The following is a 15,992-nucleotide window of genomic DNA, read 5'->3' on the forward strand; positions in this document are numbered from 1 at the left end:
AGTTTAAGTTTGTGCATTGTTGACCAAAGGTAAGTGCTTATGTACATATTTAGAAGTTAAGTGTTAAAAGTTAGAGAGAGAACTGTTCTGAATTAGTAGTTAAGTTAATATTTTACGTTACCACATTGAAATTGTAATTGCAAACACCTTACGTTGAAAGTGTGAAGCTATAGTGCCACCTATTGGACATTTGTGTATAGCATAGTGAGATAACATGTATATACTGTATGTACTAAATGTCTTATTTTGTTGTTTGCCTGTTAGAACCACACATACACCTACTCACCTACCTGTACAGTTGTTCTACTTCATGTGAAATTTTGGCATCTCAACATTAAAGCGATGTTCCTGAAATGGTTGGATTAGTTCCTGTGTTCTAACCGACACACCACAGCGACTACAACGTATTGCAAGTCTGCCTTCTCAAAATTTCTTCATAACAAAGGCCAACAGTAAAAATACCAAAGAGCTGGCTGAAACGTGGCTATCCAATGAAAACACCATAAACAGACAATTAGACCTGAACCCAGCATATGCAAATCTGAAAAGAGGAACATGCACATTATAAATAAGACTTTATGAATAACACCCCAAATCCACCTATTCCCCCACCTCCTTATTTCTACAACAACAATAACATTTATTTCTATAGCACATTTTCATACAAATGATGTAGCTCAAAGTGCTTTACAGGATGAAGAAAGAGAGAAGATCAAATTAGGCAATATTGATTAGTATACAAATAAATATACATATATACTCAGCAAAAAAAGAAATGTCCCTTTTTCAGGACTGTGTATTTCAACAATAATCTTTTAAAAATCCAAATAGCTTTACAGATCTTCATTGTAAAGGGTTTAAACAATGTTTTCCATGCATGTTCAATTAACCATAATCAATTAATTAACATGCACCTGTAGAATGGTCGTTAAGACCTTAACAGCTTACAGAAAGTAGGCATTTAAGGTCACAGTTCTAAAACGCAGGACACTAAAGAGACTTGTCTACCGACTGTGAAAAACACCCAAAGAAAGATGCCCAGGGTCCCTGCTTATCTGCGTGAACGTGCATTAGGCATGCTGCAGGGAGGCATGAGGACTGCTGATGTGGCTAGGACAATAAATTGCCATGTCCGCACTGTGAGACGCCTAAGACAGCGCTACAGGGAGACAGGAAGGACAGCTGATCATCCTCGCAGTGGAAGACCACGTGTAACAACACCTGCACAGGATCGGTACATCCGAATATCACACCTGTGTGACATGTACAGGATGGCCACAACAACTGCCCGAATCACACCAGGAACACACAATCCCTCCATCAGTGCTCAGACTGTCCGCATTAGGCTGAGAGAGGCTGGACTGAGGGCTTGTAGGCCTGTTGTAAGGCAGGTCCTTACCAGACATCACCAGCAACAACGCCGCCTATTGGCACAAACCCACCTTCGCTGGACCAGACAGGAGTGGCAAAAAGTGCTCTTCACTGATGAGTCATGGTTTTGTCTCACCAGGGGTGATGGACGGATTTGTGTTTATCGTCGAAGGAATTGAGCACGTCTGGGACCTGTTGGATCGCAGGGTGAGGGCTAGGGCCATTCCCCCCAGCAATGTCCAGGAACTTGCAGGTGCCTTGGTGGAAGAGTGGGGTAACATCTCACAGCAAGAACTGACAAATCTGGTCCAGTCCATGAGGAGGAGATACACTGCAGTACTTCAAGCAGCTGATGGCCACACCAGATACTGACTGGTGCTTTTGATTTCACATTGTGAAACATTTTTAGTTTATGTCTTATGGTGTTGACTCTTTTAGTGTTCATACAAATATTTACACATTAAGTTTACTGAAAGTAAAAACAGTTGGAAGTCAGAGGACGTTTCTTTTTTTACTATAAATTTTTTTTATATTTTTACTATATATATATTATGGGGAGCCAAACAGGCAAATACATTGATTTTCTGAATATATAAAGTCAAAACTTGAATATATAAAGTCACTGTCGGAATATATAAAGTCAAAACTTGAATATATAAAGTCAAAACTTGTTTCTGAATATATAAAGTCAAAACTTGATAATATAAAGTCAGCGTCGGAATATATAAAGTCAGCGCTGGAATATGTAAAGTCAAAACCTGAATATATAAAGTTAGCGTCGGAATATATAAAGTCAAAACTTGAATATATAAAGTCAGCGGTGGAATATCCATCCATTTCCCAACCCGTTGAATCCGATCACAGGGTCACGGGGGTCTGCTGGAGCCAATCCCAGCCAACACAAGGCGCAAGGCAGGAACCAATCCTGGGCAGGGCACATGCATCATTTTCAAAACATTAACCGAACAGTGTTTTTTTTTTATTTATTTTTCTGAATACGTTTTTGTTAACTTATTTCAGTTTTTTTAGTTTACTAAAAATGTGCCTGAGTCGTTTCAATCAATATATTTTGACTTTGACTTTATATATTCAGGAATGAGTTTATATACAGTACTCCGATGTTGACTTTATATATTCAAGTTTTGACTTTATATATTCTGACACCGACTTTATTTATTCAGAAATATATATATATATATATATATATATATATATATATATATATATATATATATATATATATATATATATTTGCGAGAAGCAGATGACAGGCGTCTTATAGATTATCTGTCAAATAATACAAAGCGTACACGACACGTGTTTTGCTGTAATTGGAGCTTTTTCCGGCAATGCACGGGCAAGTAATTGTACTAAAATAAAACAACTTAATAATGTGTTCTGTTAGATTTCTCGATCATCTTTCTCTGCATTTATTTATTTGTTGAACACCACTGAGCCTCTGGGTTTAGTGACCTTATAAACTTTTTCGTACTACACTTGTATCCCGAACATTCCATCAGACTAATTTTTACTCGATTAAGCTGACCTCGTTTGGAAGCTACTTTGTATAAAAACACCAGCTTTCTGAATAAATATAAAAGTTAATGTGAATGTTTTATAAATCTGCCATCTTAGGCGCACTTTACACTCCAAAGACATCTGCTTTAAGTAGATCGGCAATTTTAAATTGTTCCCGTGCGGATGCACCCATGACTGAGAATATGACAGAATAGTCTGTTTATGTTTATGTTTGTTATGCCTTATGCCAATTTTCTTTGTGAAACGTTTAGAAAAAAGTGAGCGAAGTATTTATTTATTTATTTATTTATTTATTTATTTATTTATTTATTTATTTCAACCGGTAGGTGGCAGCATGAGACGTTGATCGGCCCCGTCGGCCTTCGGTAACAACAGGAAGTGTCTGCTCTGTATCGTGATCCGTTTTTTGCTACCGTCATTTTAAGGTTTAAAAAAAACCAAAACAAAACAGATGAAACAAAGATGTGCTGGGAATTCAGACAATGACAATGTTTACAGAATCGGAGGTATTAAGAAGTGAGGCTGGTGAGTGAAGGCAGTACACGGGGGTAGCAGACCGCATAGGGCGAGAGAAAAGCAAGGCGCCTGCGTCAAAGAAGCTCCGCGGAGAGTGCGGAGCTGTCAGAAATCATGAGGTTTATACATGCATGCGTGAAAGAGAGAGTGCGTGAGACAGAAGGGGAGCAGTTCCGACGGGAGACTTAGTAATGCAACTCCAGAGACCTGGGTGTCATACCTCTTTAAAGAAAGCAAACACGCATGTAAATGTAAACGATTTTGGCCGGGGTCCCCTTTCAAAATCCACAGATGCGAATTTATGTTACAGTGGAGTAGAGGCCGTGGGAGAGCCATTAAGTTTACATTTACATCATCTCTCCTGCATCTCAACTTGGACCCAAGGACACCACTTTCACCTCTACTTATCTCTCTTCGCCCTTTTGATTTTGCATTGCCACAGACATCTAACCCTGGCACTCGAGTCTTATAGCTCTTGCTAACCATAGAGCTTTGAATTTCCCTCCAGCTTAGCTGAACTTTCTCTTTTATATTTCACACCTCAGTGTACTGGGCAAATGTGCATGATTATTTCTGGTTTTCTCTGTCCAAAACACCACCTCTTCTTCTGTCATTCGTTCACCTTAATGGCTGATACTGCCGTCAATTTTTTCTGCTTCATTCATTGTTTCCATAAAGCCCCCTGTCAGTGTCTTGTAGAGCATGCAAGTTAACATAACATTGAGAAATATTGACAAATTAAACAAAAGAAAAATGTGTCAACTAATTGGATTTTTCTGTACCATCAACAATTTTCAGTCAGATCCGTCAAGTGATTTTTTGAGATTTTGTGGTATTTAGTTTATCTATTGTAAGTTTTTTTTACCCTTAAATATTAATATATCAAAATTTCCTTTTCTTAGTGAGTGCCTACTGATCTAAATATACCATCCTGTCAAATTTCAGCTTTTTAATTAAACATGTTTTTTTGATGAGTGAGAGATGGAGTCAATTAGTGAACTTTGCATTTTATATTTCATCTTTTTCTTTTAGATGCCCCTGTTAGGGGTCGCCTCAGTGGATCATCTGTTTCCATTTCTTCCTGTTCTTTTCATCTTGCTCTGTCACACCCACCACCTGCATGTCCCCTCTCAACACTTCCATAAACCTCCTCTTAGGTCTTCATTTTTAACTTTTGACAGGCAGTTCTATCCTTAGCATCCTACTCCCAATATACTCCACATCTCTCCTCTGTACATGTCCAAACCAACACAATCTCAACTCTCTGGCTTTGTCTTCAAACTGTCCAACCTGAGCTGACCCTCTAATGTACTCATTCCTAATCCTGTCCATCCTCGTCACACCCAATGCAAATCTTAGTATCTTTAATCCTGTAGCCTCCAGCTCTGTCTCTTGTTTTTTTTTGTCAGTGCCATCGTATCCAACCCATATAACATAGCTGGTCTTACTACCATCCTGTAGACCTTCCCTTTCACTCTTGTTGGTACCCATCTATCACAAATCACTACTAACACTCTTCTCCACCCACTTCACCCTGCCTGCACTCTCTGTTTCACCTCTCTTCCACACTGCCCATTACTCTGTGCTATTGATCCAAAGTATTTAAACTCATCCACCTTTGCCAGTTGTACTCCCTGCATCCTCACCATTCCACTGACCTCCCTCTCACTCATGTATTCTGTCTTGTTCTTACTGACCTTCATTCCTCTCCTCTCTAGGGCATATCTCCACCTCTCCCGGGTCTCCTCAACCTGCTCCGTACTATTGCTACAGATCACAATGCCTTCCGCAAACATCATAGTCCACGGGTAATCCTGTCTAATCTCGTCTGTCAACCTGTCCATCACCATTGCAAATAAGAAAGGACTTAGAGCTGATCCCTGATGTAATCCCACCTCCACCTTAAATACCTCAGTTACTCTTACCTTTAGACCTCACCATGGTCACACTTACCTCGTACATATCCTGTACAAGTATCTATCTATCTATCTATCTATCTATCTATCTATCTATCTATCTATCTATCTATCTATCTATCTATCTACAACTCTTACATACTTCTCTGCCACTCTTAACTTCCTCCTACTCTCTCTCCCACTCTCAAGGTCTTCCTGTCATATGCTTTCTCCAGGTCCACAAAGACACAATGCAACTCCTTCTGGCCTTCTCTCTACTTCTCCATCAACAACCTCAGAGCATACATTACATCTGTGGTGCTTATTCCTGGTGGGAAACCATACTGCTGCACACTGATCATCACCTCACTTCTTAACCTAGCTACCACTACTCTTTCCCATAACTTCATGCTGTGGCTCATCAATTGTATCTCTCTGTAGTTACTACAGCTCTACACATCACCCATATTTTTAACAATCAGTACCAATATACTTCTTCTCCACTGCTAAGGTATCCTCTCGCATTCCAAGATTGCATTAAGCAATCAGGTTAACAACTCCACTGCCATTTCTCTTAAACACCCTCATGCTTCCTCAGGTATATCATCTGTACCAACAGCCTTCCCATTCTCCATCCTCTGCATAGCTTTCCTTACTTCTGCCTTTTTAACCCATTGTGCTTTTTGATTCACTATGTCCATATGATTCAACCTTCTCTCTCTCACTGATTCTCTTCATTCATCAGCCTCTCAAAGTACTCTTGACATACTCTTCCTTCAGAATAATCCCTACCCAATTTTCCTTCCATCCACACCATGGAAGAACAATTTCACACTCCTGGTCTTAACTTCCCTTGCATTTGGTCTCTTGTATGCACAATATATCAACCTTCCTTCTCTTCCTTGGCTAAATGTCTACCTTTACCGACCATACTACCAACATTCAAAGTTTCTATCCTCGCTTCTACTCTCTTTACCTTCCTCCTCTCCTACTGCCTCTGTACACACATTCCCCACTCTTCTTCTTCTTCTTTGCCCAACAGTAGCATCCTGTTGGCTAACAGTATTGGTGGAATCCATTGTTAACCTAGGCCTTGTGCAATTCGGTATGGGAGTCTGTATTGTTGTGCGCATATTGATCTGGCAACATTTAACACGGGATTGCCCTTCCTGACTTAACCCTCCTCATTTATCCAGGCTTGGGGAGAGCACAAAGAAACACACTGGTTTGTGCATCTCCCATGGCCAGGTTTACTTTGCGTTTTATTTATACTGCAGATTTAACCATAACTCCTATTTTGTGTCTGTCCATTATTTTGAAATGTTGATATTAGTTTTCATTTCATTTACAGTGCATCCGGAAAGTTTTCACAGCACATCACTTTTTCCACATTTTGTTATGTTACAGCCTTATTCCAAAATGGATTAAATTCATTTTTTTTCTCAAAATTCTATACATAACACTCCATAATGACAACATGAAAAAAGTTTACTTGAGGTTTTTGCAAATTTATTAAAAATAAAAAAACTGAGAAATCACATGTACATAAGTATTCACAGCCTTTGCTCAATACTTTGTCGATGCACCTTTGGCAGCAATTCCAGCCTCAAGTCTTTTTGAATATGATGCCACAAGCTTGACACACCTATCCTTGGCCAGTTTCACCCATTCCTCTTTGCAGCACCTCTCAAGCTCCATCAGGTTGGATGGGAAGCGTCGTGCACAGCCATTTTAAGATCTCTCTAGAGATGTTCAATCGGATTCAAGTCTGGGCTCTGGCTGGGCCACTCAAGGACATTCACAAAGTTGTCCTGAAGCCACTGCTTTGATATCTTGGCTGTGTGCTTAGGGTCGTTGTCCTGCTGAAAGATGAGCCGTCACCCCAGTCTGAGGACAAGAGTGCTCTGGAGCAGGTTTTCATCTAGGATGTCTCTGTACATTGCTGCAGTCATCTTTCCCTTTATCCTGACTAGTCTCCCATTTCCTGCTGCTGAAAAACATCCCCACAGCATGATGCTGCCACCACCATGCTTCACTGTAGGGATGGTATTGGCCTGGTGATGAGCGGTGCCTGGTTTCCTCCAAACATGAAGCCTGGCATTCACACCAAAGAGTTCAATCTTTGTCTCATCAGACCAGATAATTTTGTTTCTCATGGTCTGAGAGTCCTTCAGGTGCCTTTTGGCAAACTCCAGGCTGGCCACTCTACCATACAGGCCTGATTGGTGGATTGCTGCAGAGATGGTTGTCCTTCTGGAAGGTTCTGCTCTCTCCAGAGAGAACCTCTGGAGCGCTGACAGAGTGACCATTGGGTTCTTGGTCACCTCCGTGACTAAGGCCCTTCTCCCCTGATCTCTTAGTTTAGATGGCCGGCCAGCTCTAGGAAGAGTCCTGCTTGTTTTGAACTTCTTCCACTTACGGATGATGGAGGCCACTGTGCTCATTGGGACCTTCAAAGCAGCAGAAATTTTTCTGTAACCTTCCCCAGATTTGTGCCTCGAGACAATCCTGTCTCGGAGGTCAACAGACAATTCCTTTGACTTCATGCTTGGTTTGTGCTCAGAAATGAACTGTCAACTGTGGGACCTTATATAGACATGTGTGTGCCTTTCCAAAGCATGTCCAATCAACTGAATTTACCACAGGTGAACTCCAATTAAGCTGCAGAAACATCTCAAGGATGATCAGGGGAAACAGGATGCACCTGAGCTCAATTTTGAACTTCATGGCAAAAGCTGTGAATACTTACGTACATGTGATTTCTCAATTTTTTTATTTTTAATAAATTTGCAAAAACCTGAAGTAAACGTTGTCATTATGGGGTGTTGTATGTAGAATTCTGAGGAAAAAAATGAATTTAATCCATTTTGGAATGAGGCTGTAACATAACAAAATGTGGAAAAAGTGATGCGCTGTGAATACTTTCCGGATGCACTGTATGTTAGTACTTTTTAAAAACTCGCTTAGTCCTACCAAGTAGCTTTTTTTAAGCATTTTTATAAGTTAAAGTTAAATTAAATAACAAAACAAGCATAAATAAATTAGCAGAAATTAGCCATCCAGCCAGCCATCTTCCAACCCACTATATCCTAACACAGGGTCACGGGGGTCTGCTGGAGCCAAGTAGCAGAAATTACTTCGTTTAAAAACAATTCAGCCTTTTGATGCTTTTCTTAGAAGGCACAACAGAATTTATTTTGGTACCATACTGAAAAATACTGAGAATTTGAGGTAATCTTGGAAATTATGAGGATAACAGAAATTTGGGATAGTTTTGGAAATTGAGGATACTACTGTATAATTTATTGTAATGTAATATTGTATTTTTACAAGTCACTAATTATATTACTAAAATACATTTAAAGATAGTTTTCGATAGCCTCTCTGTTACCTTCACAAAAGCAGTAGTATACAAAGACCTTAATTCTCTTAACATGTCAGATGTTAATAAGATACCAGTTTGACTTTTGTTTGTCTTGATTCACTCTTTTTTTCTTCCATTTTTGTGATTTTAGTACTTGTTATAGTTATGTGTTTTTGAGGGTGATAGTAATACTATTTTGCTTACATTTTAACTGACTAGCTTTTTAAGATTTAAAATTCTAAACTCTTTTTATTTCCTTAACCATGTGCTCAGTGTGTTGACCACTTACTGAGTAATGGCTTTCTTACTGTTTGTCACCATGCAAGTCCATGAACATGAAAAGTAAAATAAAAAATCCGCAGTCTGACTCAAACTTGGTTCCGTTATTAATGTTCTAAATGGATTGAATAAGATTTAAATTCAACCCACATATGACATTATTTTATTGTGTCCAAAGAACCCTACAATTTAGAAAGGACAATTTTTCCAGCAAGATATAATTTTTCAAGTTATTTCTACATAATAATACATTGACCTGCTTTATTGTGCTGATAAAATTAACAGTTCCCTTACAGTGTCTATATCTAAAGTACTAGCTGTCCCCCGCGACTTCACCTGCATAATAGTGAAACAGGACAAACTTTAAAAATCAAAAAACAAACGGGTGTCACTAGCTAAGGAGAGGCCAGGTCCACTCCAAAATGTGGTGAGAGATAGAGTGATTCAAATGGAGGTTGGTGCATGAGTGAGGAGGGCCCTGCCCAACTCCCCACTCTTGATGTCATGCTTCCCTTTCCCTCGGCCCGAAGCCTCTGTCTTGGATTGGCGCAAATAAATCGGTACTGCAAGCGAACTATTATACTTAGTGCAATGAGAGAAGTCGTAAAATCAACTGGAATGTTCAAGCAAATTCCAGAAAAAAACCCCAATCTAAATCTGTTAAGTAGTTCTCTTGTTCGCTAGCTAAGTGGATGTAAGATACGCCCCGAGGCTGATGCGAGAGTGAGGAAGGTCCCACCCTCCTACCCTCGGCCCGAAGCCTGTGTCTCGGATTGGCGCAAATAAATTGGTACTGCAAGCGTACTATGATACTTAGTGCAATGAGAGAAGTCACAAAATCAACCGGAATATTCAAGCAAATTCCAGAAAAAAACATGATCTAAATCCGTTAAGTAGTTCTCTTGTGAAAAACAGACAGACAGACAGATAAAGATTCACCTCATTGGAAGTTTTCACATTTTATTGTTTTACATGATTGAATTACAGTGGGTTTATTTTGGCTTCTTAACCACTGATGAATAAAAAAAATACGAATTAAAAAAATTAAACTAGATAACTGAATTAGTTATAAATATAAATCACTGAATAACTGATTATATAAGTTTTGGATCTCTTTAAGTCAGTAGTTAGTGGATGGCAGACATTGAAAGATTTGAGTCTGTACTCATGGGGTTCTCTCTTTCTCTAGCAGCTGTGTCATTTTTCCCATTCTTCTTTGTGAAACTGCTCCAGCTCTATCAGGTTTTATGCTGATTGTGAGTGAAGTGCCTTTGTCAAGTTCAGCCACAAATTTTCCATTGGAGTGAGATGTCGTCTCTGACTTGGTCACTTCAGGACATAAACATTGTTGTTTTGTAGTCATTCTTGTATAGATTTGGCTTTATGCTTGGCCTTGTTGTCTTGCTGGTCTTCTTCCAAGGTGCAGGTTTCTTGCAGACTGCATCAGGATTTCCTTCAGGAATTCCCCATTTATTGCTGCATTCTTTTTCACCCTCACAAACCTTCCAAGACCTGCTGCGGAGAAACATCTCCACAGCCTGATGCTGCCACCACCATGTTTTGTGGTGGGTATGGTGTGTATTTTTTGATAATGTGCAGTGTAACATAACACTTAGGCAGATGGCCAACAAGCTCAATTTTGTTTACATCCAACCATAGAACCTTCTTCCAAATGACTTCAGGGTCTCCTATTTGTCTTCAGCCAAGGTGTTCTGTGGATCTTTTTCTCTTTGCCACTCTTGCCATGACACTGTGACTGATTAAGCCCTGGGCAACAGTTGTCTCCCTTATCTCTACCACTGTAGCATTTTACTTATTCAGAGTTCTTAGTGGTATCTTGGTGGCCTCTTTCACTTACTATATCTTCTTCAGTTTTTTTTGTATGGTCTGCATTGCACAGCTATACCATACTCTTTCTGTTTCTTAATGACTGATTTAACTGGATATTCAGTGAGATGGATATTTTCTTGTCTCCATCTCCTGACCTGTGCTTTTCAAAGAGTTCCCTGGAGTATTCTTTTATCTACATTGTGTAGGGCAGCCCACCACACTGACTCCACACAAGTTGGTTACATAGAGTCAAGTACATTTAGACTATGTATAATTAACTGAAACCCTGGACAGATCACCTTCATTGACCTAATAAAGAGACTTCTAAAACCAATGTGCTGCACCAGTGAGGATTTAGGGTTGTCACATTAAAGGTGGTAAATACTTATGCCAATAAATATTTTGTATTTTACATTTGTAATTAATTTAGACCACTCTGCAGAGATCTGTTTTCAAAATTTGCCAAATTCATTCTACTGGGATTTAATGTTGTATAACAACAAAAAGTTAAAAAATCCAAGCAGATGCATTATTTTTTATTGGCACTGTAGTAAATGTATTGAGGAAAGTAAATTATAGGTATAGGAGGAAAAACTCATTAACATCATATAGTTTAGGAAATTATTTTCCCTATGCAGAGGATTTCTTAAATAAGAGTTGTTTTTTTTCTTTTCAGACAAAAATGATTTAACAAAAAGAAAAGTATTACACTGGCAGAGGCTGGTGGCCCAGAGATAACAGAATATTCAGGTTTGTCCTCTGTCTGGGACATTCTTAAACAATTGTGTTTTTTTTTTTTCTTCCATAGTTGTCATGCACTGCCAGTTTAAAGGAATATGTCAGAGTCTCAAGACCAATGTTTTAAGTGTAAAGAAAATAATCTTAAACACTCTTGGAGAGGAAAGCATTTAACGTGAACAGCATTGAAGCTGATGCAGTGGAGCACAGAATGGATTCCATCAAGGAAGAAAATTGTGAGTGGGAAACTGTGCTGTATACAGCAGACTCTAAATGCATGAAACAGGAAGACTGGGTATTGGGGTCCACTGTAATTAAAGAGGAAGAACCTGATCATTCTGAAAATGAATTAGGTAGTTGTAATATGCACAAACATGACTTCATGACTTCTTTCAAGCAAGAAGAAGTGGCTTTAAAGGATGACCCCAGTTTAAGCACTTACCCCGAGTTAAAGGAAGAGATTCTTAGCACAGCTTGGGAAAAATCATTTCTTCTGAAACAAAACACATGGGAACCTAAAGACAAAACAATTGAGGATGTAGTTGACAAGAGTGACATACCAGAACATCCATTTGTCAGGAATACTGAAAAATGTGAGTGGTTTTAAAATGAATAATCTTCCAAGTAGAAATGTTTTGGTTGTGTTTTAAAATTTTAATTGAGGGAAGTAGTAAAATATATTGCTTTTTTTTTTTCATTAGTGGCTCTATTCTTAATTTGTGTCATGTTGTAATCAATAGGGTGAGCTCTCGTATTGACTCCCTTTTTTTTTTTGCATTACAGTGCAAAAAGACAATTTCCCCTTGGGGATTAATATAGTGCACCAAATACCAAATGCCAGTGCATTAGCATTTCAGTTACTAAAAAATTGTTAATTTCTTGATCTTTTTTGAAGGCATTCTCAATAAAATATTTCAGTAAGCATTATTTTCCTTATTTATAAAGTAACCAAATTGTTTATTTATATTTTGTAACAGATTTTGTAGAGAAGGACACAGGAGCCCTGGTTTCATCTTTATTTGATCAGACATCTGCTCCTTTTGAAATTCAGTGGGTGGAGTATGCGGACAACATTACAACAGCTACTGCTGGTTCCGAAGCTATGGACTCTTTGCAGTGTTGTTCTCTTCCTGTTGTAAAGCTGACCAGTGAAGCCAAAGGCAATACTTATGGACACACAAATCCTACACCATTGTACATCTGTCAAGTGTGTGGGAAAATGTTTAACTATAAATCTGTTTCTAGTGATCAGAGACTTAGCAAGAAGCTGCATTGCTGCAGTGAATGTGGCAAACGGTTTTCATTCAAAGGTAGTCTTCAAATACACCGCCGAATTCATACAGGAGAGAAGCCGTACTGCTGCACTGAATGTGGTAAGCGATTCTCACGAAGCAGTGTTCTTAGCAGACATATAAGAATTCACACCGGAGAGAGACCCTATGCCTGCCTTCAATGTGGCAAACGATTCTTAGACAGGGGACATTTTCTGAGACACACCAAAATTCACACTGGGGAGAAACCACATTGCTGTACTGAATGTGGCAAACAGTTCTCAAGGATTTTAAATCTTAATACTCATGCTAGGGTACACACTGGAGAAAAGCCACATAGCTGTAGTGAATGTGGCAAGCGATTTTCATTCAAAGGCAGTCATCAAAAGCACAAGAGAATTCATACGGGTGAGAAGCCACACTGCTGTACAGAATGTGGCAAGCTGTTTTCACGAAGCAGTGTTCTCATCAGACATGTAAGAATTCACACTGGAGAGAAGCCATACTGCTGTACTGAATGTGAGAAGCGGTTCTCTGATAGAGGCCATTTCCTGAGACACAGCAGAATTCATACAGGAGAGAAGCTCTATGGGTGTCCTGACTGTGGAAAACATTTCTCAGATAAAGGTCATTTACAGAGGCATGCAAGGACACACAATGGAGAGAAGCAACATTGCTTTACCAAAGGTGGCCAGCAGCACTCACCTATGTCTTATCTTCACCAACCACCAAGAATTCACAAAGAAGACAAGCCATATTCCTGCTCTCAGTGTGGCAAACAGTTTGCATCTAAAGGACATCTTCAAAAACACACCAGATTTCATTCTGAAGAGAAACCATATTGCTGCTTGGAATGTGGCAAGCAATTCTCACAATTGGTGATCTTAAAAGACATGCAAGAATTCACACTGGAGAAAAACCATATTCTTGTACTGAATGTGGGAAACGGTTCTCGGCCAAGGGCCACCTTCAGGCACACGTGAAATGTCATACTGATAGTCCTGCCAACTTGTATGCCTTTTGTGTGGAACGTACACACTTTGATTTTCAGTTATGTGGATATGATTGATTAGTGATCTGCAAAACAAAGGAAGTTAAAGGTATTGAGTTGCTTCAGCCAGGTTCTCTGGCAACTTGAATAATTTGAATGGGGATGTCTTTAAACCATCCTGATTAATCTGGAATTTACTCTTTGACTGCCCTACAATAGATGCAATTTTCAGAACAGGCTCAAACCAACTGCACTTCTCTGGTGGTTTTTTTTTTAAATAAAATCAAAATAGATTTGTCATCTCCCTCTTGTTTGTCACTTTGAACTCTGCTGGATCAAATGCAAAAAAAAAAAAATAAATAAAAATAAATAAATCTTAAAGGTATGGTAATCAGGACTCAAACAGATTAAGAAAATCTGGACTTAGTCTGTCTCGCTGTACATATTCAGAAAGAGTCATATTGCAGTCATGACTCATTTTATAAATCTGTTACCATCTATTCATGGTTATTTACTATGTGGAACCTGTTACAAACCTAAATAAATAAAGGTTTCTTTTGGAACCTTCATGTGGATGAGTCTTTTGGGAATCAAAATTGGTTTCCCTATATCATCACTCTGAAGAACCACTCTGGCACCTTAATTTCTTTAAAGACTGTATGTCAATGATATTAAAGACAGGGTTTTCTGTAGGGGGCTTCCCCTTTGTAGATTGGAAAGGGTGAAGTGCAGTAAACAGAATGGGGCTGGCACACTATGTGAAAGCTGAACATTTTATAGGTTTTTAACGTTGCCTAATAAAAATGTAGATAATGTACATAGCAAAACTTACAATATATATTTTAAGAGTAAATCAGTCTTTCAAAATGGAAAAGAATTACGTACAAGACCACAATAACTTACATATGGGCCATGATGTAATATGGTAAGATACACACTTGATTGTAATGAATTGATAAGAAGACACCTTCTATTAAGGTTCCCACAAAGATTTACCACAAAAAGAAAAATAAATTAATAACAGAATGAAGCAGTGAATTAGTACAAATTATAGCTATTACAATACCAAAAGATTAAATGTAATCAACATCACTGTGTCTTTATTGTTTCACTCCATTCAATTTTTTTCTAAATGTTTATTAGATTTATAATATACACGTTTATTAGAATTTTTTTCTTAGCTTTGTCTGCCAGATGGAGGACCTGAGGCCAAAAACAGAGGACATTTCCTGTTTTCGCTGTCCGCCTGGCAACTCCAGTTTAACAGATCCTCACCTGATCTCAGCCAGGTCACTATCTAATTTCTGGGTTTGGCTAGAGCAGACCTCAAAAATGGGAAGCTGGCAAAACAACACAAAATGTACAAAAAAAGCCTTAAAAATAAGAGGATAACTGTAAACACCTGGTTTGCATAGAAAAGCAAGCAGGAATCTTTACAAATGAATGTATTTTCTAAAAGAGCAAAACACAAAGAGTTTCCCGAAAAGACAGTCCTAAGCCAATTAGCCCCATCACAAAAAAAGAAAAACACAAAAATTAGAACCTTTAATCAGAAGCAAAGAAAATAATAAAACCTGTAATCAAAGAAAATTAATGATCTCATGCTCCTGAGCCTTCTCAGTTCACTCAGAATGAGCTGAAACATGAAACATGAAACATCAGGGTGGCCCCAGCACCTGGGACTCTACCCACAAAGAACAAGGAACAACCAGACACAGAAACAGAATATAATTATATTGTAGAATTGCAGTTCAAATCAATAGAAATAACAAATACATGAAAAATAATAACTTTACAAATTAACAAAAAACAACAATAAAACATAAAATACACATAACTTTGAACCAATACATAGCAAAGGATAAGGAATGTTGCTGTTTTAGACCAAAGTCGGTATTACTAAGTACTGATGCATTAGGGTGACAAAACCTTTTACTTTTTTTAAACATTTTCAGTTCATTAAATAAATCATATCTGTATGTTATTTTTTTCCTAACAATGTTGTTGTTTTAGTTTACTGTTGATGTTGTATTGGATTTTTTTTATTTCAAATGTCAACAAAATATGTGTCTAAACATTTGTGTGAAATCGGTTCCTAAATTGTAGACATCTCTTCATAGTTCTGGGGTCCCAGTTGGAAGGTAAAACAGAGATCCCTTATGCACTCCTACAATACCCATTTCGACTCAAACTTATCA

General features: G+C 38.4%; 1 protein-coding gene across 1 annotated transcript; it reads left to right on the forward strand.

Annotated features, from left to right (window-relative positions):
- The first annotated feature begins 3,314 nt into the window (after nt 1–3,314).
- LOC120528101 (gastrula zinc finger protein XlCGF57.1-like) lies at nt 3,315–14,037 on the forward strand. Its single transcript, XM_039752127.1, has 3 exons — nt 3,315–3,435; nt 11,603–12,125; nt 12,510–14,037. Exons 2-3 carry the CDS (start codon nt 11,744–11,746, stop codon nt 13,784–13,786), a joined length of 1,659 nt encoding a protein of 552 aa, XP_039608061.1. The 5' UTR covers nt 3,315–3,435; nt 11,603–11,743; the 3' UTR covers nt 13,787–14,037.
- Nucleotides 14,038–15,992: the final 1,955 nt, after the last annotated feature.

The sequence above is a fragment of the Polypterus senegalus genome, chromosome 4 (genome assembly GCF_016835505.1).
Source record: "Polypterus senegalus isolate Bchr_013 chromosome 4, ASM1683550v1, whole genome shotgun sequence".
Taxonomy (NCBI): domain Eukaryota; kingdom Metazoa; phylum Chordata; class Cladistia; order Polypteriformes; family Polypteridae; genus Polypterus; species Polypterus senegalus.

Coding starts and splice junctions, on each gene's coding strand:
- LOC120528101 (XM_039752127.1), top strand. CDS start 11,744: ATGGATTCCATCAAGGAAGAAAATTGTGAGTGGGAAACTGTGCTGTAT. Junction 12,126..12,509: donor TGTCAGGAATACTGAAAAAT/GTGAGTGGTTTT, acceptor ATTTTGTAACAG/ATTTTGTAGAGAAGGACACA.